Here is a 25,266-nt window from a genome sequence, read left to right as displayed (position 1 = left end):
CAGGACATTCCATCCTCAGTGCATATTCAGCACGATGCCACAGGTTGTTATGGTGCAGCTGGAAGCTGTGCTGTTTGGCTGCATGCATCCAAGGAAAGACACTATGCAGCCACCTGTGTCCTAGCAACTGAATGGGAGGAAATTAGAACAGCAAGAATGGCTGCCTCAGATGGCATCTCCCCCTGGCATGGGACTGTATACAACTTGATTCAAGACACTGACTGCCTTTCCCAAATGCAAATTAACCACTTGCCCTCCAAAGATTTACCCCTCTGATCAGGCCATTTCTGACAATTGGGTAGTCTTGTGACGCTGTACCCAAATAGAGTTTTATTTTTTGCATCTTAAACAAAAAAAGACAGACAATTTAATAAAAAAAAAAAAAAAAAAAAAAAGTTTTACTTTCTGCTTTAAAAACAAAAACAAAAAAAAAAACCATTAAAAAAAAATCGAATTTCTTGATAAATTTAGGCCAATATGTATTCTGCTACATGTCTTTGGTAAAAATAAATCCGATATTGATTGGTTTTGATTGGTTTGTGCATAAGTTATAGCGTCTACAAACTATGGGATATATACTGGAGTATTTATTTTTATTTTTTTAATAGTAATCGTGGCGATAAATCACTTATAGCGGGACATCGATATTGCGACGAACATTTGAACACTTTTTGGGAACAAGTGACACTAATACAGTGATCAGTGCTTAAAATATACACCGTACTAATGACACTGGCTGGAAAGGGGTTAAACATCTAGAGCAATCAAAGGGTTAAATATGTGCCTAGCCAGTGCTTTTACTAGGGGAAGTAATAGATTTTACTCCCTGCTTTGCGGGGAAAGATAATCTATTACTTCCCCTCTGACAGGACAGGGCCCTGCCTTGTTTACACAGGCAGGGCTCTGTCCTGTGTGAATTCATGACGATCGCTAGGTGCCAGTGGTAATAAACTGGCCGCCACCTAGTGATTGACAGCTGAGCCTCCTTGCCGCCGTATATGTAAGTCGGCAAGCGGTTAAAGATGTAGTTTACCTTTGCCAAGAAACAACCTATTCAGATAAGAGGTGTCTGTAGATAAAAACAAATTGTGCAGCTCTGACCCTAGTTGTATAATACCCTTGCTATAGGTGTAGGCCATTTATTTACCTCATAAAATACTCCCAGAGATGGCATAATCCCATCCTGGACATTGTTTATGGCCCGTACACACGATCCGAAAATCGGAAAAATACCACTTTTGAATCGATCGTACGATAATCAGATGGGTAGTACAGAGCTTTCGAAAGCCGATTACGACAGTTCATCTGATATTATCCGATCGGACAAGCACGAAAAATGTTCTCGTATGATACCAGATACAATTTTCGTTTAATCAGTACAGTTGTCATCCAAAAATACAATGGAAATACTCTACAACACGTGACATGACTTACGATTTTTTATTCTGTCGTAACGAGAATTTTCGTACCTTTGGTAACCTCTCCATTTTCGATATGTGACTAGCATGCAAAAAATAAATAAAAAATGGACAATCTGTCGTCCGATTTTCGGATCGTGTTTACGGGCCATAAGAGAGGCCTAGCTGTTACTGTTCACCTCCACCATCACTATTTGGTAAAGGTGAACTATGCCTTCAATAATTTTCGAGATATTTGGGAAACTTTTAAACCCCTTTCACACTGAGGAGTTCCTTCCCATTGAAAACAATGGGACACTCTGAGGGGAGACTAGAGACCCCGCTGCAGCAATCCCATGAGACAAGGGGGGCTTAAAACTATTTCCCCCCTTTTCCGTGCATTTGCAATGTTTTATGTCGGGTTCATGTGTCACGGACAATATACCTTGTTTCCCCGAAAATAAGCCCTACCCCGAATATAAGACCTAGCGTGATTATTGGGGAAGGCTGCAATATAAGCCCTACCCTGAAAATAAGCCCTAGTAAAGTACATGGAAAAACTGTGGTCTGTTTTGTAGGACGATCGTACTGGTATGGAGTGCAGTGTGTCTCCCCTTGTGACTGTATTATGAAATACTTTATTAGCAGCCGCCGCTGTCCCGCCGGAGGTTTTCTTCTCCCCTCCTCGCTGACATCTGCGGCCCCTCCCTCTTCAGTGCACAGAGCGGGCTGACGTCAGTGGAGATCTCGGGTCTTCCCCCTTCTCTTCTCCTCCCAGCTGACGTCTGTGGCCCCTCCCTCTTCAGTGCACGGAGCGGGCTGACATCAGCAGGGATCTCAGCACGGATAAGAGCAGATCAAGTGAGCGACTAGGGGAGCTGTAAAGAGGTATTCTCCATGAGACATTTGCAATGGGAGACACACTGCACCTTATACCAGTGTGATCCTTTTATAAAACGGATTACATAAATTTTAAAAGGACTTTAAAGCGGAGGTTCACCCCTACAATATACATTTTCCCCTTAGATGGATGCTCGTTTTGTCTAGGGGAATCGGCTAGTTGTTTTAAAATATGAGCAGTACTTACGGTTTACGAGATGCATCCTCTCCGTCGCTTCCGGGTATGGGCTGCGGGACTGGGCGTTCCTATTTTGATTGACAGGCTTCCGACGGTCGCATCCATCGCGTCACGATTTTCCGAAAGAAGCCGAACGTCGGTGCGCAGGCGCAGTATAGAGCCGCACCGACGTTCGGCTTCTTTCGGCTACTAGTGACGCGATGGATGCGACCGTCGGAAGCCTCTCGGAAGACTGTCAATCAAGAAGGAACGCCCGCTCCCGAAGACCCATACCCGGAAGCGACGGAGAAGATGCATCTCGAAAACGGGTAAGTACTGCTCATATTTTAAAACAACTAGCTGATTCCCCTAGACAAAACGAGCAGGAATATAAGGGGAAAAGAGAAAAAAACAAATAAATGGGTGAACTCCCGCTTTAACCAAAATGTTTTTAAAACAATGTTGAAAATGTACTCCTGACCTGACAGGGGGAGGTGGGGAGAGAGAGAACACAGGGAACACAGGAACTTTAAAAAAAAATTTTTTATTGTTTTATTCCAGGATTTTTAGAACATAGAACGTAGAGAGGGGTAAATTACACAGCACAAGCACTGTGCTTTAAAGGAACAGGATTTTTTTTATGGTTACATCTACTTTAAGATTGTCATTGTACATACCGTATTTAATTAAGCTCTACCCCGAAAATAAGCCCTAGTGTGTTTTTCGTAGACAAAATTAATATAAGACCCGGTCTTATTTTCGGGGAAACACGGTATGAGGTGATGAGGCCACATATAAAGCTTCCACGGCAGGCGGCATGGCGCTAATTGCCTGCAATGTGTTACCTGTGATAGGCAACATAGTTCCAATGAATAATATGATTAATAATATGTTGATAATTTTAAAGGGATAGTTAACCTTCACAAAAAAACTGCCTATGCAGATAAGGGACTAAAGATGAATAATACCCTTGCTTTACATACATTATGAAGCCTGACTGGAATACTTCCAGGAAGTTGCTAAGTACTCCCAGGATGTTGCTAAGTACTCCCAGGACATTGGTGAGTAGTGGTGACTAGGCCTCACTTAGCAACGTCCTAGGAGTATTCCACTCAGTCTTCATAAGCTATGTAAATGGCCTACACCTATAGCAAAGGCTTTATTCCATTTTAGTCAGAGCTAAACAGTTTGTTTTTATTTACAGATGCCCTTTATCTACATAGGTTCTTTTATGATAAAGGTGAACTATGCATTTCACTGACAGAAAGGAGTTCATGACATGTCAGTAAAAAGTCTGAGCAGTCCATCTCTACTCTGGTAGAATGCAAATAGGGCTTGTGCTCAGGGGACCTGTTCCCCCTCATGTACTCTGACCCCAATTGTAGTGACACTCTTTATTTGTGTATATATGTATTCACTTGGTAAGCGCCTATAGCAATACACGTGACCAGGCTGCGGCTGAGGAGACCCCCAGCTCCTATCAGTCTTGGCGTGAACGCGCAAACACAGGAACACGCTCACTTCATTGTAGAAGGCGCGTTCTAGCCCCCGCAGCGCAAGACGACCGCTATCTGGCTAGGCGCGCGCTCTCGTCTCTGCAGCAATAGCGGAGATTGGATTCGGCGTGTACGGCTCCGCCCTCCTGCGCAGGACTCCCCTCCACTAGCCTTGACCGCGCTCGTAGGCCACGCCTTCCTCCTAAAAGGATAGGCTTTGGACCCGCTAACGTCCCCGCCCCTTCTCTCCATCGAAGGTTCTGACTGGCTGAGCACGGTCACGCCCAAATTTTGCTGTGCCGGGGAATTGTGTGCTGGTACCGCAGCAGCCTCAGATTGGAGAGCGGCCGGCGGGGACGTAGAGTGGTCCAGGCTGTGCTTTCACGTTACAGAGTGTACCGCAGCGCCTGGACTCCATTGCCTTATCCCCCCCCCACACACACACACCGCTATCTCCAGCATCAGCATGGCCAAGGAGGAGAACAAGAGCACGGAGCAGTCCAGCTCTGAATGGAAGCAGTTCATCTATAACCCGCGGAGCGGAGAGATCCTGGGCCGCACGGCCAGCAGCTGGGGTAAGCAGACTACGACCACCATTCCATAGGAGAGCCTCAGGCTCATCCCCCCCCCCCTCCACTGCAGTGTGCCAGTCATCACTGATCCTCTCACTCCACCTATCGCATTGCTCCTTAAAGGCTCTGTCCTCCTAAATCTCATGACAGCTCCCTGACACCCCCACCATCTTCATACATGTCACAGCCAAATCTGTACACCCCCGTCTATGTGTCCCTATTAGATGGGACCAATGCAGCAGAAGGAGTGAGAGTCCATAGCAAGGGCTGGCACACATGAAATAGGCAATGCTGATGGGTGACCTGGTCCACCATTGTAAGCCATGTTAGTGGTCTATCCCTACAATAACACTCCTCTTCCCACAACTGAATGGTCTCCGAGCTGCCAGATCGCCACCCCGTAATGTGCGTGTGATTGCCTTCTGAAAGTTTCATTCATTCGTCACCAGGCTAGGTCGCTGTATCCTACAACCTGTCTACAATGTCTGTTATTGGAGGAGACCCTCGGTGTTCCTAAATATTAATGTTCTGAATGGTGGTTTTCCAGTTGATGGGTTTCTTTGGCACCCTGGCTGGGGGCCAGTATTAGGCCCCCCTTTTCTCCTATGTAGATCTATGCAGTCCTGCACCATCTCTGTTTGCTGACATTGAGTAGTGAGGTGTAGTAATGCGGATGCCAGTGTTGTCACCATAGCCTTGAGCTGAGCATCCAGTCTTAGAGGTTATCCTATAGGACAGTGGTGGGGGCAGTAATGCAGCAGGAACGGGATCAGAGGATGAAGAATTTACACTGGTTGGATGTAGATGATCGGAGGATTTAGCATTCATGCTGGTTGGGTTTTGGTGCTTTTGAGGATCTAGAATAGGTGGTCGAAGAATGTGGCATTAATACTGGTTGGGTGTAGGGGGATCGGAGGATACACAACATTAACATTGGTTGGGTATAGGTGATCGGAGGATGTAGCATTCATATTGGTTGGGTATAGGTGATCGGAAGATGTGGCATTCATACTGGGTTGGGTGTAGGTGATCGGAAGATGTGGCATTCATACTGGGTTGGGTGTAGGCGATCGGAAGATGTGGCATTCATACTGGGTTGGGTGTAGGCGATCGGAAGATGTGGCATTCATACTGGGTTGGGTGTAGGCGATCGGAAGATGTAGCATTCATACTGGGTTGGGTGTAGGCGATCGGAAGATGTGGCATTCATACTGGGTTGGGTATAGGCGATCGGAAGATGTAGCATTCATACTGGGTTGGGTATAGGCGATCGGAGGATGTAGCATTCATACTGGGTTGGGTATAGGCGATCGGAGGATGTAGCGTTGAGCTTGAGTGTAGGTGTTCAGAGGATTCAACAATAATGCTTGTTGGGTATATGTGATCGGAGGCTGTAGCGTTTAATACTGGGTGGGTATAGGTGATCGAAATAAACATTGGCTCTTGTTGGGTGTAGGGAATCAAAGGATGTAGTATTAATGCCTGTTGGGTGTAGGGGATCTCGGGATGTAGTATTATTGTTGGTGTTTGGGTGTAGGGGATCTCGGGATGTAGTATAAATGGTGCTTGGGTGTAGGGGATCTCGGGATGTAGTATAAATGGTGCTTGGGTGTAGGGGATGTAGTTATTAATGGTGCTTGGGTGTAGGGGATCTTGGGATGTAGTATTAATGGTGCTTGGGTGTAGGGGATCTCGGGATGTAGTATTAATGGTGCTTGGGTGTAGGGGATCTCGGGATGTAGTATAAATGGTGCTTGGGTGTAGGGGATGTAGTTATTAATGGTGCTTGGGTGTAGGGGATCTTGGGATGTAGTATTAATGGTGCTTGGGTGTAGGGGATCTCGGGATGTAGTATTAATGGTGCTTGGGTGTAGGGGATCTTGGGATGTAGTATAAATGGTGCTTGGGTGTAGGGGATCTCGGGATGTAGTATTAATGGTGCTTGGGTGTAGGGGATCTTGGGATGTAGTATTAATGGTGTAGGGGATCTCGGGATGTAGTATAAATGGTGCTTGGGTGTAGGGGATGTAGTTATTAATGGTGCTTGGGTGTAGGGGATCTTGGGATGTAGTATTAATGGTGCTTGGGTGTAGGGGATCTCGGGATGTAGTATTAATGGTGCTTGGGTGTAGGGGATCTTGGGATGTAGTATAAATGGTGCTTGGGTGTAGGGGATCTCGGGATGTAGTATTAATGGTGCTTGGGTGTAGGGGATGTAGTATTAATGGTGTAGGGGATCTCGGGATGTAGTATAAATGGTGCTTGGGTGTAGGGGATGTAGTTATTAATGGTGCTTGGGTGTAGGGGATCTTGGGATGTAGTATTAATGGTGCTTGGGTGTAGGGGATCTCGGGATGTAGTATTAATGGTGCTTGGGTGTAGGGGATCTTGGGATGTAGTATTAATGGCGCTTGGGTGTAGGGGATCTCGGGATGTAGTATTAATGGCGCTTGGGTGTAGGGGATCTCGGGATGTAGTATTAATGGCGCTTGGGTGTAGGGGATCTCGGGATGTAGTATTAATGGCGCTTGGGGATCTCGGGATGTAGTATTAATGGTGCTTGGGTGTAGGGGATCTCGGGATGTAGTATTAATGGCGCTTGGGTGTAGGGGATCTCGGGATGTAGTATTAATGGCGCTTGGGTGTAGGGGATCTCGGGATGTAGTATTAATGGTGCTTGGGTGTAGGGGATCTCGGGATGTAGTATTAATGGCGCTTGGGGATCTCGGGATGTAGTATTAATGGTGCTTGGGTGTAGGGGATCTCGGGATGTAGTATTAATGGCGCTTGGGTGTAGGGGATCTCGGGATGTAGTATTAATGGTGCTTGGGTGTAGGGGATCTCGGGATGTAGTATAAATGGCGCTTGGGTGTAGGGGATCTCGGGATGTAGTATTAATGGTGCTTGGGTGTAGGGGATCTCGGGATGTAGTATTAATGGTGCTTGGGTGTAGGGGATCTCGGGATGTAGTATTAATGGTATGACATCCCTCTAATTCTTGTCTTCATAACTGGAATGGCTGAGATGAAGAGGGGGGGAGCAATGAAGTGATGACTTCCATAATTTAGTGACCCCTGGTGGACGAGAGCTGAAATAAATTGTGGCTAATGGAGTCTTGTGTAATGGCGAGGATTCCCAGTGATGGAGCATCTCTTCCATTAGAATGACTCTATCTGGAGAGATATCTGCCCCTCAGAGCAGGCAAATGTTAAATGACTATGTGGGTGTCTGGTATACCAGGAGTAATTATGAAGTCTAGGGAATGGATTGGTATTTTCCAATAAATACCTTGTGTTGCTCAAAAACAAATCCCCCATTAATGTTGGCATTCCGATGACATGTCTGTTCCTGGCTTATTGCTGCATTGTGCCAGGTTGCTGCAGTGGCATTCTTCTGATAAAATGGGTCAGTGAATGGAGCTTGTGTTGTGGAAGCCAAGGAAGATGCTGTGCTGGGTGTGTAGTGATGGTCGCCATTATGGAGCACCTTGCATTAACCCTTTTGGTAGCGGGGGTTAAATTAGGCAGAAATAGTGGGGAAGGCTCTGTATCGGTGGTGTGACACATTTCTTGGTATCTGGGAGGAGGTGGGGGGCGCTTCTGAAGTCAGGCGCATTGGATGCTATAAATAGCTCTCTGTGACTGTGGATGGGAGACATTGAGGGGGGCTGCCATCTTCTATCCTGGCAGAAAATCCCACCATCACGACATCTCTGGTCTTTTCATTTAGGAAGGAAGGTGGGCTCAGCTAGATAGGTCTGCTGAGGCTGATGACATAAGTGGGGGATTCTTGATGTGTTAGATGAGTGTCCTGATTCCTCAATCTCCCATCGCCTTGTTTGAATGAATCTTTCAGCCTCTCAGAGGAGATGGGGATAGAGTGGGGGATGGTCTGTCGTAGTCACAACTGCAGGAACACAATCCATTAACCCTTTCCTGTCTTGATGGCCAAGAATCCCTTTATAGATGACATCCTCCTGTGTCTATTTTTTTGTAGATTCTCAGCTTTGTGTGTTATTTCCTTTCTCTTGTGCAGGCGTCACATTTAAGTGGCGCGAAATGTTAACCACACACTGGCAGAAACGCTTGCTATAAATGTGTGGGTACTGTCTCTGAAACACTCAGCTTCTGGAAGATTTCTTAACCCATTATGTGGAGAAATATATTCTCTGCGGTGCATTGAGGATGGTTTGTTATTGGAGACCAGCCCATCAGAGCCAGCACTTGTTCTTTATGGCTTCTTTCATACATTCAGATAGAACTGTAAATGCAATTTGTTGTCTCTATGGAATGTTTTTGCCTTGAAGAATTTTTTTTTTTTTTACTTCTATTTATGAGCGCACAAGCCCTATGGTATGGGAAGTAGTAAATTTGCAGGAATGGGCATTTAGATTGTACAGTTGATCTACCCATGTTCCTGTATTACATCAAATGCCGTTCTTGGTATAGGATGCCATCTGGTCCCGCTAATTTTGCACCCCTCTGAATATGCTTGGGGTAGTGTGTTCTGCAGCTGTTCCTAAACAACGTAATGTGTAAGGGAATGCTAAATAACGTAGCTTCTCATTGGTCGGAGGGGGGGGTTCTAGATCTCAAGTGCCTATTGCGGGCCTGTAGGTGAGTCAACGAGGACTTGTCATTCAGCTAAAGAAGTAGACAGTTTGGAGTTCAAGTGATACCGTTGGGTGGAAAGTGATGCCCAAGGGGCTGGTCACACCTGAATCACACAGGACCACTGCATTCCTGTGAGATTTTTTTAGCCCATTTATTTGAATGGGCTGCAATTGCTCTGGATTCCACTACTTTTAAAAATGCACTGTGACTACATCACATAATACTGTTATATTATGCGATCTGGGGAAAGCGTGTTTGTGATCTGCACTTGAGGTTTTGTTAGGAATACATTGACACCTGCAGCAGCAGCTTGCACACCCAGTGCGTTTTAAATGTGATGCAGGAAACGCACATGGAATGCTCCAAATTTGAGAAACCTCTACTGTGTTCCCATTTACACAGCATACCTTTTTAAGGCCTCTTCCACACAGGCATACTCGCTACGGAGTCCGCCGGCTCAGCTGAGCCGGTGGATGACAAATCCCTCTCCGCTTACTGAGTGGGGAGGGCCTTGTGCAGCGCCACTGTCTCCTATGGGGACATCTGATGAAAACGGACAGCATGTCTATTTTCATCAGATCTCACTCAATCTGATCGCCATGGACGGATGGGGACGTATCGCCATCCATGCGATTTTGGCGGGTCGGATGTCAGCGGACATGTGTCTGCTGACATCTGACTCTCCATAGGACTGCATGGTGCGGCTGTTCAGGTCCGCCATTAAATCTGACAGCGCACCTGAACGGTCCGATCGTGTGAAAGGTGCCTTAAGTGTAAATAGTCTTGTGTGTTTGTTGTTTAAAATTTATAAAAATGTCATACTTGCCTGCGCTTCTGGCCCCTCCCTCCTGTCAAGTGCCCCCACAGCAAGCCGCTTGCTGTGGTGGCAGCCAAGCCACTGCTCTGTATCTCCATTCAGACACGGAGCCGTGGCTCAGCCCCGTCCCCTCTCTATCCTCATTGACTTTAACAGCAATGCTGTCTCGGCCAATGAGGACGGACAGTCCCGGCAGCCGAGACACTTGTGCAACATCGCTGGACCAAGATGGGGCTCTGGTAAGTATTAAGAGGGCTGCTGCGCACAGTTTTATTTTTATTTATTTTTATCCTAATGCATAGAATGCATTAAGATTAAAAAAAAAAACCTGCTTTTACAACTACTTTAAAAGGAGAAGGTGCAGTAGCTCATTATAAGAATTTATGAACAGTCTTAAGCTGGCCATAGAGGGTTTGAATCTTGGCCTGTTCAGCAGGGACTGGCCAAGATTCGAACCAATTATGGGCAAGCTGATTGTACCCAAGTTGATCGATACACTTGAGTACAACAAGCCTTTCAGATTTTTCATGCGGTTTTTGCCAGCACATATAGCTGCTAGCAATTATTACTGTGTGTTTTCCCAGTGGCAGGGACAGCTCCCTGCGCCCCCTTCAGGAGAACACATTAGCTACGCAGAAGAGATTCACTAAGGCCCCTTTCAGACGGACGGCTGTTTTGCCGCAGTTAAAAGCACTACAAATGTTTTGTGAAATTCAAGGCTCCAGGCACTGCGATTAGCTGCATTTGCACATTGCGATTACATGCGTTTACGTGCGTTTAACTGCGGCCGCGTTTAGCTGCGGTATTCATTTCCATAGCAACCATTTTTATTTTTTTTGTTTTTGTTTGGGTCACTTGAATTCTAAAACGCTGCTATCCGCAGTTGACAAAAAAGACTGCGATTACCTGCGGTTATGTGCATATAGCTGCGCTACATCGCACCTGGACGCATTCAATTCTATTTTTTCTATTCGCACCAAACCGCATGTAACGCAAACGCTGTGTGTGAATGGGGCCATAGGAAAACATTGTGTGCTTTTAGCTGCAGTAGAAAAATAGAAAATCCGCAGCTAAAAGCACCATTCTATCCGTCCGTCTGAAAGGGGCCTAACTGTGTTGATGGGGGGGAATCGAATGTGTTTTTTTATTTCCTGCATCCTGTGCTTGCGGGAAAGGAAATTGCACTGTCTATGGCCTGCTTTAAAGTGTCTTGTCTCCATATCTCATTAACATGCAAAGCATGAAGGCGGTTTCTAAAACTTTAACCCTTTTGTTAGATTGGTCAATGTTCAAATCTGGTTTACAGACTAGGTTAATTATTTTAAGCATCACTCCACAGCCCTCTTCTAAACACTACAGAGCAAGGAGGGCATGTAAGAATTTTTAAGCAAGTAAAAAAAAAACTTAAAAAGGTAACCAGCAGTGTTTTTTTTTATATATTTTGGTAAGTTATGCTATATTAACATTTAACAAATAAAAAGTAGTTATCCTAATTTGGCTGCAAAAGTGGAAATACATTTTAAGCGATACAGTGAAAGTATTAAAATGGAGGTTCATCCGAAAAGTAAATTTTTAACATTAGATTGAGGCTCATTTTGTCAAGGGGAATCGGGTATTTTTTTTTTAAATCGAAGCAGTACTTACCGTTTTAGAGAGCGATCTTCTCTGCCGCTTCCTGGTATGGGCTGCGGGACTGGGCGTTCCTATTTGATTGACAGGCTTCCGACGGTCGCATACATCGCGTCACGATTTTCCGAAAGTAGCCGAACGGCGCTGCGCAGGCGCCGTATAGAGCCGCACCGACGTTCAGCTTCTTTTGGCTACTCGTGACGCGATGTCTGCGATCGTCGGAAGCCTGTCGGAAGCCTGTCAATTAAATAGGAACGCCCAGTCCCGAAGACCATACCCGGAAGCGGCGGAGAAGATCGCTCTCTACAACGGTAAGTACTGCTCAGATTTTAAAAAAACTACCCGATTCCCCTTGACAAAATGAGCATCAATCTAATCTTAAAATTTTTTTTTCGGGTGAACTCCAGCTTTAAATACATGGTGGATATAAATCAATGATAGAAAAGTTGTTGTGTTTTTTTTTTTTTCATTGAAATGTTTGTTATTTATTTTGATGCTTTTGGAGTAAAAAATCTATCTAAAGATAGTTTCCTATTTAAGATACGTTAATTATTTAGTTTCTTCAGCATGAAATAGAGCTTAGTTATGTAGCAATAGGCTGTATATTTTGAAATATTTTAGGGCTGCAACTAACGATTATTTTCATAATCGATTAGTTGGCCGATTATTTCGATTAATCGGATAATCGCCTTAAAAAATGAAAATTTGCTTTTTTTTTTTTTGGGCCAATTTGTTGTTGGGCAGATTACAAAACACAAATTGCCACAAAAACACACTACATGCTTTTCTGCAGCTTCTCCATTGAAGTATATTGAACCAAAAAAAACAAAATAGCACCATTTTGCGTTAAGTCCTTGCCCTTTCCAAATACGCAGCAGCTGAAAAAAAATCATGGATGTGAACGTTTCCCATAGGAAAACATGTAAATGAACTGTAGTGATTCTGCAACAAGCACCAAAACAGAGGTGTGAACCCCGGCCTGAGATGTTTAGTAACATAATGGGGGTTAAAAAAACGAAAATAAGTACAAAAAGAGCAAATAATCGCTACTGTAAGGGGTTAATTTTTTATTGTGGGACAGTGAAAGTAATATTTACAGTAACGATTTGCTTTTTTGTACTATAAAGGGCTATTTTTTTTTTTTTTTTAACCACATTATGTTACTGGCCGATTAATCGATTATGAAAATTGTAATCGATTAATTTCATAATTGATTAGTTGTCGATTTAATCGATTAGTTGTTTCGGCCCTAAAATATTTACATTTTCGGTAGACTGCAAGCTGAGATGACATGCATTAACATCATTTCACAGTAACCATGAGATAAAAAAAAAGTTCAGGAATATTCTTTGATCCCAATGTTTTGCAAATCTATGTACACTACAAACTGTATGATTGAATCAGTCCTGATATCGCTGTTTTACTAACCTGACAGCTTATTTTAAAGAGGAAACCTTAATTTTGAATGTAAATATTAAAGATTCTAACTACCTGCAAGAATAAGTCCTTGCATTTTAAAGAGCACCTGTCATTTCATATCCATCATGGCAGCTCCTGTTGGCATGCACCGACTCCCCTTGTTGTGTCGCTGCCACATCATCAGACGTCCCATTAAAGTGAATGGGACTGTCGGTGAGTCAACAGCGGTTACAGAAGAGGAGCCGCTGCCGGACAGAGATGGTAGTTGCTCTTTAAAAATTATGATTTAAATCGAGCCTTATTAGTAGTTATTTAAATCAAATCCACGCTGATTGAAAGCCTATGCTTTTTTCAATAACAATGTTGATTTTCCTGTAGAAGCTCAGCGATTCAGTTCACATGTGTGTTGCGCTATATAAGTTTCTCACTCACTCAATGCCTGTCACAGCTGAGCTTCCCATCTGATGTTGGGGGGCCGCCATTGCCTCACTAGATCAGCTCCAGCCACATCACCTTTCTGCATCCACACCGCTTCGGCAAGCCAGCCTTTGGTTTTCTGCAGCAATGGATGGAAGCCCAAGGTTGTCATTAAAGAGAAAGTAAACCCTGATGGGTGTTACTTCCTCTTTGTTTCTCTGCAAAGGTAAAGCATAATGGGCTACTATGCATCGCATAGTAGCCCATTATGTGTCACTTACCTGCAGGAGAAGCCTGCGATGTCCCGGTCTTCCTCGCTATGGAAGCTATCATTAATCGCCTCCAAAAAATAGACTTGGCTGCTGATTTTCTTACTGTAGTATCTGATCAGGAATTTAGACTTCACTTGCTGCATGCTTTCTCTGGGGCCAAGATTCAAATGATTGGAGTCAGTATGAGTGCCAGACACACAGAAATTTGAGGAGATCAGCAATGGCGGCCCCTCTCTTTTTCTCAGAACAGGTTTTCTTTTTCTGCACTTGATGCTCAAGGCAGATTAATTTGAGCTTTTATTACCTTGAAAAACATGTACAGAGAAAGGGGCTTTCTACAGCTGGACTTCTAACTGCGCTGGTAAGTTTCTGTGGCCTAGAGAAAAGGAGCCACTCAAATTAATTTGGCCATTTAGCTCATGCCAGGCAATCTCTGTATTACTGTGTGAGCAGTACTGTGGAGCAATGTGACCTACTGTATGTACCACAGCTTTATCTGCAAACCTGATTAGAACATTGGATAAACTTTGCTAATTTCCAGGGATCCTTGGATACAGTCATTTTGATCAATACACAGACTAGCCAACATCAATTGTACTGTTCAGCAATGTCTTCCAGTAGGTGAAGAAGTGGGACTGAGTACCTCCAACACCAAATTTTTGTAGCATCAAGTAAAAAAAGAAATCCTATTTTTGGTCTGCACTGTTTTTTATAATGTTAAAACAGTTGCTACCACTGCTGTAACTAGGTAAATGTTGTGTGAATGCATTCAGCGGCAGCCACGTTGGACACTAATTACATAGAATTAAGGAGTTCACTAAGCAAATATGGCCAGGTTGTGGTTTTTAACCCCTTCATTTATTTTGTGGTGAGGTCGTATGACCTGCTGGATGGTGTTTTAACAACTAGCAGATATCTAGTGTTTTGGAGGGCATCAAGACAGCATTAAATCCCTCTAGGACTGGCATGATAGTAATCCATTCCATCAAGTAAAAGTTTTTCCCTTCTCCATGATGGAGGTAGTATTTTTGATTTGCTGCAATCTTGTAATAGATGTGGGTAGCTGGTAATAGATGTGGGTAGCTGGCCATCATTGAATGCCACTGAACTGGGACATGCTGGTGTCTGGACATCTCAACAATAGTGAAGATGTTGGGTTGTCATTGTTTCTTGTTTGTATCACATAAATGTACTCGTTAGAGCCGGTTCACACAGAGGCAACACGACTTTCAGCGCGACTTTGGGAGGCAACTTTAACACGACTTGAGTATGAATCCCCATGTTGATGGGGACAAGGGCCTCTTTCCGACAACCCTGGCCGTTGGTTGTCGGGGGTCTGCGGGCGGGGGGCTTATTGGAATCTGGGAGCCCCCTTTAATAAGGGGGCCCCCAGATCCCGGCCCCCCACCCTATGTGAATGAGTATGGGATACATCGTACCCCTACCCATTCACCTGGTGGAAGAAAAATGTCAATAAAAAAAAACACTACACAGGTTTTTAAAGTAGTTTATTAGGCAGCTCCGGGGGTCTTCTTCCAACTTCGGGGGTGTTCAGACTTCTCCCATCTGCCGGGCACCCCCGCTGGTATAAGCACAGCAGTGGTGCCCGGCAGATGGGAGAAGTCTGAAGACCCCCGAAGTTGGACGAAGACCCCCGGAGCTGCCTAATAAACTACTTTAAAAACCTGTCTTCTCCCTTCTTCCGACTTCGGGGGGTCTTCCGACTTCTCCACTCTCTCTCTTATCCCGCTCTCTGGTTCTTTTTTCCCTTCTGCCGGGCACCACCGCTTCTTTCAGCTCTTTCACCAGTGGGGGCCTGGTCTTCTGCGTCGCTTCTTCTCCTCTTCGATGTTGACATTATCCTGCCCCCTTATGTCGTCGCCACCCGGAGCATGCTGGGACTGTGACGTCATAAGAGGCCTATATAAAACGCCGCACACGCAGCATTGCAGCGGGAGGGAACGTCGAGTCAACATCGAAGAGAAGAAGGCGGCGACGCACAAGACCGGGCCCCTGCTGGTGAAAGAGCTGAAAGAAGACAGCGGTGGAGCCCGGCAGAAGGGATAAGTCGGAAGACCCCCGAAGTCGGAAGATGACCCCCGCAGCTGCCTAATAAACTACTTTAAAAACCTGTGTAGTGTTTTTTTATTGACATTTTTCTTCTACCAGGTGAATGGGTACGATGTACCCCATACTCTGCATAGGGGTTTCCCCTTGAAATCCATACCAGAACTAAGGGCCTGGTATGCTCCTGGAGGGGGAACTTGCGACATTTTTTTTATTTAAAATTTGGCGTGGAGTTACCCTGTGGGAGGGAGGAGCTTGCCTTAGAACAGGTTCACACTGGAGCGACTTCCTGTAAAGTTGCCTCACTGTGAACGGGGATCCGACTTGGAGACGACTTCCATTGAGATCAATGGGTACAAGTCGCCTACAAGTCGGATTGAAGTAGTAAAGGAACCTTTTTTCAAGTCGGAGCGACTGCAGTAGTGGATATTAAGACGGCTCCATTCAATTAATTTCTTCATGCAGCGCGACTTGAGGCGTCCTGGGGTGTCCTGAAGTCTGATCCCAGGTCGCCCCTGTGTGAACCGGCTCTTAAGCTATATTTTCTCATTTTTGGGTTATCCTTACCCAGCAGTTTACAGACCTTGTGCTTTATATCTAGATAGCACCTTTCTTAAATGAAATGTCACAGGACATGCAGAATAAGATGCTTGAAGGAAATAGGACTCCTGCTTTTTGGAGTTTTTTGTTTTATTGCCCATGCTTGCAGGCCATTGAGGGACTACTACTGTAATTGATTTCCAACTGACATTCCAAGATTCAGCAAGCCAAAGCATCACTAGGTCCAGCTAACCATTGGGCAAAGCATTTTGGCACTTCTATTTCCATTGCAGTTAGGAGGTCTGCTGGCTGAAGGTCACTGTTGTGGCCTAGTGATGAGATACTGATACATCTCTAAAGATGTCTGTAGAGAGGGCATTATCAAGGGACCAAATGAAATCTGAACCTAAATGAGGATGTCATATCTTCTAGGGCAGTGGTCATCAACCCTGTCCTCAGGACCCACTAACAGGCCAGGTTTGCAAGATAACTGAAATACATTACAGGTGATATCATTTGCTGCTCAGTGATTGCAGTATTCAAGTCTGCATCTCCCCAAGGTAATGCATAAAACCTGGCCTGTTAGTGGGCCCTGAGGATAGGGTTGATGGGCACTGTTCTAGGGGACAGTAGGGCTGCAAGACTTTATGGTTTAAAGGATCACTAAAGATGAAAAAAAATGTTTACATTTTTTTTCAATAACAAACATGTTATACTTTCCTCCACTGTGCAGCTCATTTTGCACAGCGTGGCCCCGAACCTGGTTATCTGGGGTCCCTCGGTGGCTGTCTCGGCTCCCTCCTGCAAGGACTCAACACCTTCATTGTGAGCGTGCTCGCATGGTGTTGAGTTCTTGCTGGCGTGCTCCCGTGATACAGCCGAGTGATACGGCTGTATCACTCGGCCCCGCCCCCGCGTCATTGGATGTGATTGACAGCAGTGCGAGCCAATGGCTGCGCTGCTTTCAATCCATCCACTGTAACCAGAGGGGGAGCGCGGGACTTTCGAGGGGTCAGGTAAGTAAAACGGGGGGGGGGGGGGGCGGTATTGTCGGATGTTTTTTCACCTTAATGAATGCATTAAGGTGATTTTTTTTTTTTTTTTTTTTTACCTTTACAACCCCAGCGAGAAAGATGAATTGCCGTATACCAAGCAACCTCATCCATTTCAGTGTATGCTATTTGTAGGTATTGTTTGGGATCTGTAGGATGGCTGGGCCTTAAATTGCTGCTATACAGGCATATTAATGACCAAGGTTGCTTTAGGGCCTCTACTAGTAATTGGCCTGTGTATAGTTTGCCACCTATTTAAAGGGTCTGTAAATATAAGCTTGTAAGGGTAGGTAAAATGAGCGCCCAATATCCAATGAGAAGCAAAATAAATGTGATCGTTTTATTGAAAGTCGCAACAGATGATCAAGCCAAGGCGTTTCGGGGCAACAGATTCCCCCTTCTTCAGGGCTGTTGCTATGTGCTAATGGTGAGTGAGGATATATCTCAAATTGGTTTGTCTCTGACACCTAATTTGAAAACGTTGCTATTTTCCTCTTGCAGAGGCAGCTATGAGGTCTCCTTTTTGTTATTTTGGCTGATTGAGGCCCTGTACATCTCCTGTGTTGGTAACTCTGTAGACTCGACGGGCCATACTACAGTAGGGATAATACAAGTGTGCAAATGAGGTCAGAGCAGGAGGGTATTTCATCAGAGGTTGTTGCACTGAAGAAGGCCACTGTTGTCCAAAAGGTAAGTAAGCATTTATTTGGGGCAGGCGAAGGGGGGCAGGGGTTCTGGTTTAAAGTCCAACCCTGAGAAACTATAACTGCATCCCTTGCAGTGGGGCTTTGCCTGCAGTGTATTGGGTTAATTACTTGCAGGCTGGATTTGATTTAAATCATGATTTTTTTTTTTCTTTTCTTTTTTTAAAGAGCAACTGTCATCTTTGTCCCGCAGCTCCTCCTCTGACCCGCTGTTGACTCACCGACAGTCCCATTCACTTTAATGGGATGTCTGGTAATGCGACAGTGACACAACAAGGTGAGGGACGTGGTGGCAGCAGGTGAGTGGATGCCCGCTAACAGGCGCTGCCATGATGGATCTGAAAGGACTTATTCTTGCTGGTGGTTAATTTTTTTTTAAATCTTTATTAAAGACTCTTGGGTTTCCCATTTAGAATGAGCTGTAAAGTTAGTAAAACAGCGATATCGGAACCAATTCAATAATAGTTTGTAGTGTACATAGATTTGCAAAACAATGGGATAAATGAATATTCCTGAACTTTGTTTTATCTCATGGTTACTGTGAAATTATGTGAATGCATCAATGCTGTTATCTCTTGGAGCTTGGATTCATTAAATGAGTTTACCAAAAATGTAAATATTGCAGAATATATTTATTATTATTATTATGGTACTTGTAGGGACGAACAAAACAATTAATCGATTATGAAAATTATAATCTATTCATTTCATAATCGATTAATCGGCCAGTAAACTAAAGGGGGTTAAAAAAACAAATTAGCCCTTTATAGTACAAAAAAGCAAATCGCTACTGTAAATATTACTTTCACTATCCCACGGTAAAAAAATGAACCCCTTACAGTAGCGATTATTTGTTCTTTTTGTTGTTTTTAACCCCATTATGTTACTAAACATGTCAGGCCTGGGTTCACACCTCTGTTTTTTGGCGCTTTTTGCAGAAACCCACTACAGTTCATTTACATGTTTTCCTATGGGACACAGCCATGATTTTTTTTTTTTTTTCAGCTGCTGCGTATTTGGAAAGGGCATTTGTTTGGAGGCTATTATCTGATTAATCGAAACAATAATCGGCCAACTAATCGATTATGAAAATAATTGTTAGTTGAAGCCCTAGGTACTTGTATAGCGCCGTAAATTTACGCAGCGCTTTACATATACAATGTTCATTCACATCAGTCCCTACCCTCAAGGAGCTTACAATCTAAGGTCCCTAACTCGCATTCATATACTAGGGCCAATTTAGGCAGAAGCCAATTAACCTATCAATATACAGCCTCATGCCACATAACTAAGCTCCATTTCATGCTGAATAAACAATTAATGTATCTGAAATGGCAAACTCTTTAGCTAGAGTTTTACTCCAAAAAGGAAAATCTGCTTTACTGTGTCCCCCAGACCTAAATGACCAAAACCATTGCAGTGTGGGCAGAACCTCACTACAGGGTATATTTATAGTTTCCCAGAGTTGGCCTTTAGGTTAGGGCTCCTTTTTTTTTTTTTTTTTTTTTTTTTTTAATGTATCAATTATAAGTGTAGTTGCTCTCTAAGGGGTTGACCATTCACAAAGTGAAGCACATTTCGCTCGTGCGCAGTAGGACACCGCTGTGAACTTGAAAGGCTTCACTGCTAGGTTCCTTACTTAAAGGAGTTGTAAAGGGAAAAAAATATTTTGCCTAAAATTAATGTCTGCAAGGTAGACACAGAATAGTGTAATGATTCTGTTAAAAAACGAGTAAATACCTATTCAATTCCTTCATCAATATCACCTCCGGCGTTCTAGTTTCTGTTCTCTCATTCACTTCCTGGTTTGCGGTGCTCGTTCATGTAAGAACTACATTTCCCAGTATGCATTGCAACAGGGCTGTGGAGTCGGTAGATAAATGTTCCGACTCCGACTCCTCAGTTTTATGTACTTCCGACTCCGACTCCTCTGTATTAATATGCGAATGTATTTTATACATTCCTTGAGGGAAAGAAACGCAACCTACCACCAGTGTCATCTTAAGAGCATTGCACTGGGGCCCTGTCTACACAATTACGCATGAGAATTACTGACAAAAATCATAACATTTACTGGCAGAACCACATTTTTTTTACTGCCACTGCAAAAAAAGTACCTAAAATTACAGTTTTCAGTGCCCAACAATGCAAATGTCAGTATTTAAACTATAAACATATAGCTAGTGCTATTAGAAATGTGTTTAAGTTAAACAAAAGTAAAAAAAAAAAAATGTCTTCATTGACATGAAGGTCAGGTTACTATAACCCAGCCAGCACAGAGTTTCCTCTTACATCAGAGTCTGCAGGATTCCCCCTTACAGTGAAAGGGAACTCTTTTATGTAAAGGGGAACGCTGCAGATCATGTCTAAGGGGGGAACTCCAATGTGGAGGGGGGCTATGGTGACCAGAGACAACCTTATATCAGAGTCCACTGCTTTCTCTTTCCCACTTACATCAGGGTCCGCAGACTGAGTTCCCCCTTGCATTGTAAGGGGGAATCCTGCAGACTCTGATGTGGGGGGTACTCTGGTGACCAGAGACCACCTTGCTTAGATTAAATACACTAAGGTAAGGGGGGTCACTAATATAGGAGGGGGAACCTTTATATCAGTGCCCCCTTACATTTTTGCATTCACTCCCCCCTTACATCAGCAACCCCCCGCACTCGTGGAGGACCGGATCTTCTCTGTGATTTCTGCGAACTGGGCATGGGCAGTTCTAACCCGTCACACTCCATAATTTTTTACTGGGGTTGCTGGGCAGCCGGTGGGGCCCCCCAGGCAAGCGGGGCCCCCGGGCAACTGCCCAGCGTGCCCAATGGAAAAGATGGCCCTGCCTACCACAGGACTACTGGCTGGGAAGCCAACAGTCTACTGTATTGCACAGTTTAAGCAAAAGACAAACACAATGAAAACAACGTTTTATAAAAAAAAAAATATTAATCAATCAAGTGGCTGGATAGTAGCAGCAGGCATAAACATCAGGAACAGGATCTTTACCAGTTCAAAAATACAAACCACATTATTTGGTTGTTTTAGAACAAAAACAAAGCTTATCTATAATGAACCAAAAACAAAATCTGTAAAACCTAGAAATGGTTTATATTAATCTTGAAATGTAGTTCTAGGCTTAGCAAATGCAAATCAATTCAATGTAGAGTTCTAAGGAAGAGAATTGCCTCTGCCAGATCCTCTTTCATAGAGGCTCTTAAGTCAGACTTTATTATTTTTAGGGCTGAAAATAATCTTTCGACACGGACTTGGGTGGGTGGCATTGCAGTAACTATTCTGGCCACATCACTAACGATCTCTGGATAAACAAGGATGGCTTCTTCAACAGTAAGTTTTGATGAGCGATCATACTTTTCAACTTCTTTTAGTGCTTTATAAAACTCCTGTTGGAATTTTTTTTTTTAATTCCAATCTAAATTTAGTAGGAGTCGGTGCATTGTTTGCCGACTCCGACTCCAGGTACCCAAAATTTCCCCTGACTCCGACTCCTCGACTCAGACTCCACAGCCCTGCATTGCAACACGCCCAGTAATTCACACCTCCCTTGAAGTCTCTAACATGTAGAGAGCGTCCTGCCACACAGATGTAGTTCCCAGGAGGGGGTGAGCACGTTACTGACCACTGCAGTAAAGCCTCCCATCACGGTGGTCAGTAAAATCAGACAAGCAGGAAGTGAACAGAACAGAGAAGAAATGGAGCAACTTCTGAGCAAAAATGAGGAAGTGAAAAGAGGAATGTCTGCAGGTAAAGGATGCTTATTATGGAAAAAAATAAATTCCTTTACAACCCCTTTAAGATGCCAGCGCCTGGACCTAAAGCCGATAGTATAATTGGCTCGGGTGAAGGTTTCCTTATATTGAAAGTCAGCAGGTACAGTATTTGTAGCTGCTGACTTTGATTCTTTTGGGGGGTTGGAGCTTTGCATTATCATTTGTGCAGATCTTCCCTAGGATCAGAAGTGGTTGCAGCTGTACATTTATTCAGAAGGAAGCCCCAAGGGGAGGGGGAGGAGGAGAGGCAACCTTCATTTTCCATTATATGAATGAGAACATCCATTTCAACATTTGGGTTATTTATTGGTCATTGCTTAGTCTTGTAACAGATTGGTGGTTAAGCATTTTTGTGTATTGAGTACAGAGAAGTTCTTGCTGGTCCTGCCAGAAATCCAGCGATCTTGTAAATTCCTTTGCACTGAACGGGAATCTCAAACCATGTTATCGGCCTTCCCAGTTCTGTTCTTTGGACTACAGAATATCTCCCCTTTGTTATGGAGAGGAGGAAGTGGTATGTCATATCAGGTGAGCAGCCTGGGGAGACGACACTGCTACTTCGTAAATACAGCACAGTGAGTCAGCGTAGTCACCCTAGGACAGGAACGGAGTTTAATGTCAGGATTAGCTGGTAAAAATAGAGCCGAAAAGCACATTCAATGCATAAAATGTTTTTGTTTAGATAAGTAATGAGGCAACCTATCAGCATGCCTCAATGTCTGAGATCATGAAGCTGCTCTAGGCATTCACATATATGGTGCATTAACTTGTACATTACTATAATGCACATGTGTGAATCCAGCCATTATGTAGTAGTCTTACATCTGAAAGGAAGAATGTTGACATCTCCAACTCTTCTTTTTCCTTTTTCTGGAGATGGAGGTATAGTGAGATGATATTGGCTGTATGTGGAGGAATGGCGTGCTTTGTAGGTGTGCTTTTGTGAACAATTATGAAATCTACCTGCTATTGTGCGGGTTTTTTTTTTTTTTACTGTCTAGCTAGGGCATATTCACATTTAGCCTTGTGAATGCCATTAAATCACATGACTTCATCAGGGCTTTCCCTGGTGAAGTAATGTGATTTGATGACGCAACGCGTTGGAAAGATCCAGTTAACGTCATTACAGATTCTGGTGGTACAGCACTTGGAGTTCTCTAGTGCATCAATACTTTTTTCTGTCCTGTAAAAACCTATAACTAGGAGTACAAAACTATAGTCTAATTTGATTTTAAATGCTGAATGGCGATTTATTTAAAAAAAAATAATAAATAAAATAAAAAAACATTGTACTTGCCGGTTTGGTGTAATGGTTTTGCACAGAGCAGCCTGGATCCCTTTCTCCCCCACTGGCGCTCCTGGCCCCTCCCTCCGGCTGAGTACCCCCACAGCATGCGCACTCCCAAGCAGGCGCACTCCCGACCTGCGGCTGTGTCCATTCACACACAGAGCCGTGACTTGGCCCCGCTACCTCTGTCTCCTGATTGGCTCGTTGGCTGAAATTAACAGCAGCAGGAGCCAATGGCTCCCACTGCTGCTAAAGGCCAATCAGGAGTGCAAGTCCCTGAAGAGGCAAGGCTCTTGTGGACATTGCTGGATTAAGAGGGGGCTCAGGTAAGTATTAGGGGGAGCTGGGGGGACTTCTGCAGGTTTTGTTACCTTCATGCATATATTGCATGAAGGTAAACCATGTACCTTTACAACCACTTTAATATTATTAGATGATGTTTGCTTGCTATGGGAACACACTTGGTGTTTGCAGCAGCTTGTTTGAGCACAAATTGTGAAAGATGGGTTTAATTTGGGGCAGCCCAGTAGTGGTTGGTTGTCAGTTTATATCTGATTACGGCATGGTACCAGATCTGACTAATAGCCGCTCTCAGATCCCAGGTTGCAGATGAGTGTTTTTAATTTGTTAGTTTAGCAAATCATGATTACTCCAGGTCCTTTGTCTTGCAGGAGTTGTAAATTTCAATATACAAGCTGGAGTAGGCTATTTTGTATGACAGCTCAGCCTGCCTTTAGAACTTGTCTAAATATGCCCACAGACATGAAGGGATCGTTTTTCACTTGTCCATTCTGGTGCAATAGTGTCATGCATTAAAGTGGTTGTAAAGGTAAAAGGCCTTTTACCTTAATGCGTTTTCGGCTTTTAATGTAAAAAAATATTTTAATAGTAGCACAGCCCCCCTAAATACTTTCCTGAAACCGATCTCAGTCCAGCACTGTGCAAGTGTGTAGCAGCTATTTTCTCCTCTTCCCCGCTCTCACAGGCTTGGCTGAGAGCAGCGGGAGCCATTGGGTCCTGCTGCTGTCAATCAAAACCTGGGCCGAGCCGGGCTGTGTGTCCGAATAGGCACAAACTACCTGGCTCGGGATCGAGTACATGAGTGCCCCCATAGGAAGTAGCTTCCTGCAGGGGAGGAGCCCGGAGTTACAATCGCTGTGTTGGGCAGCTCATGCAAATGAATAGACTGCTAGTGCACCAGACTAGATTAAACAAAAAAATTGGGCATGTATGACTCCTCCCCCCCCCCCCCCCTCTAAACCATGCACCTCCACACATAGTATATGTTATCGTGTGCTGCAAGGCATGTGCACCAGCGGTGTAGTTAGTGTGCGGAGGTGCCCTTGACAGCAGCACTGCAACATGCTTAAGCACATGTGTTGCTGTATCGCACTTGTTAACTCATGCATTCCCACAAGGCACTGGAAAGGTGTAAATGGGTCCTTGATGGTCACCCTCTAAAAACTAATATTTTTTGCGTCCACTTAAAGGGGTTGTAAAGGGATTTTTTTTTTCATAATAAGCATCCTTTACCTGCAGACATTCCTCTTGTCACTTCCTCATTGTTCATTTTTGCTCAGAAGTTGCTCTATTTCTTTTCTGTTCTGTTCACTTCCTGCTTGTCTGATTGTTACTGACCACCGTGAAGGGAGGCTTTACTGCAGTGGTCAGTGACGTGCTCACCCCCTCCTGGGAACTACATCTGTGCGGCAGGACGCTCTCTACATGTTAGAGACTTCAAGGAGGTGTGAATTACTGGGTGTGCCGCAATTCATACCGGGAAATTTAGTTCTTACATGAACGAGCGATGCAAACCAGGAAGTGAATGAGAAAACGGAAACTAGAATGCTGGAGGTGATATGGATGAAGGAATATAATGGGTATTTACTCGTTTTTTAACAGAATCATTACACTATTCTTTCTGTCTACCTTGCAGACATTCATTTTAGGCAAAACATTTTTTTCCTTTAATCTGATACTAAACCATATCCTTTATTTTCCAAAAATAGTCCATACACATCCACTAAGTGTTTTTTGCCACCTTGTAACATTCTGTAAGCTCCCAAACCTCACCCTTTTCCCTCTTGCTTGCCTTTGTTTGGAATGAGCAGTGCACTGCATTTTGTACACTACAGATCTCACAG

General features: G+C 44.1%; 1 protein-coding gene across 1 annotated transcript in view; it reads left to right on the top strand.

The window, feature by feature from the left end:
* The first annotated feature begins 4,234 nt into the window (after positions 1 to 4,234).
* ATP1B3 (ATPase Na+/K+ transporting subunit beta 3) overlaps positions 4,235 to 25,266 on the top strand; it is a 65,592-nt gene continuing 44,560 nt past the window's right edge. Inside the window, exon 1 of the mRNA XM_040348797.1 lies at positions 4,235 to 4,525. Coding sequence (XP_040204731.1) covers positions 4,417 to 4,525 — 109 coding nt within the window. The 5' untranslated portion in view covers positions 4,235 to 4,416. The remainder of the gene's footprint in view (positions 4,526 to 25,266) is intronic.

Source organism: Rana temporaria, chromosome 4, assembly GCF_905171775.1.
Source record: "Rana temporaria chromosome 4, aRanTem1.1, whole genome shotgun sequence".
NCBI classification, from domain to species: domain Eukaryota; kingdom Metazoa; phylum Chordata; class Amphibia; order Anura; family Ranidae; genus Rana; species Rana temporaria.
The sequence above is the reverse complement of the archived record's forward strand: the minus strand, read 5'-3'. Positions and strand labels throughout refer to the sequence as shown.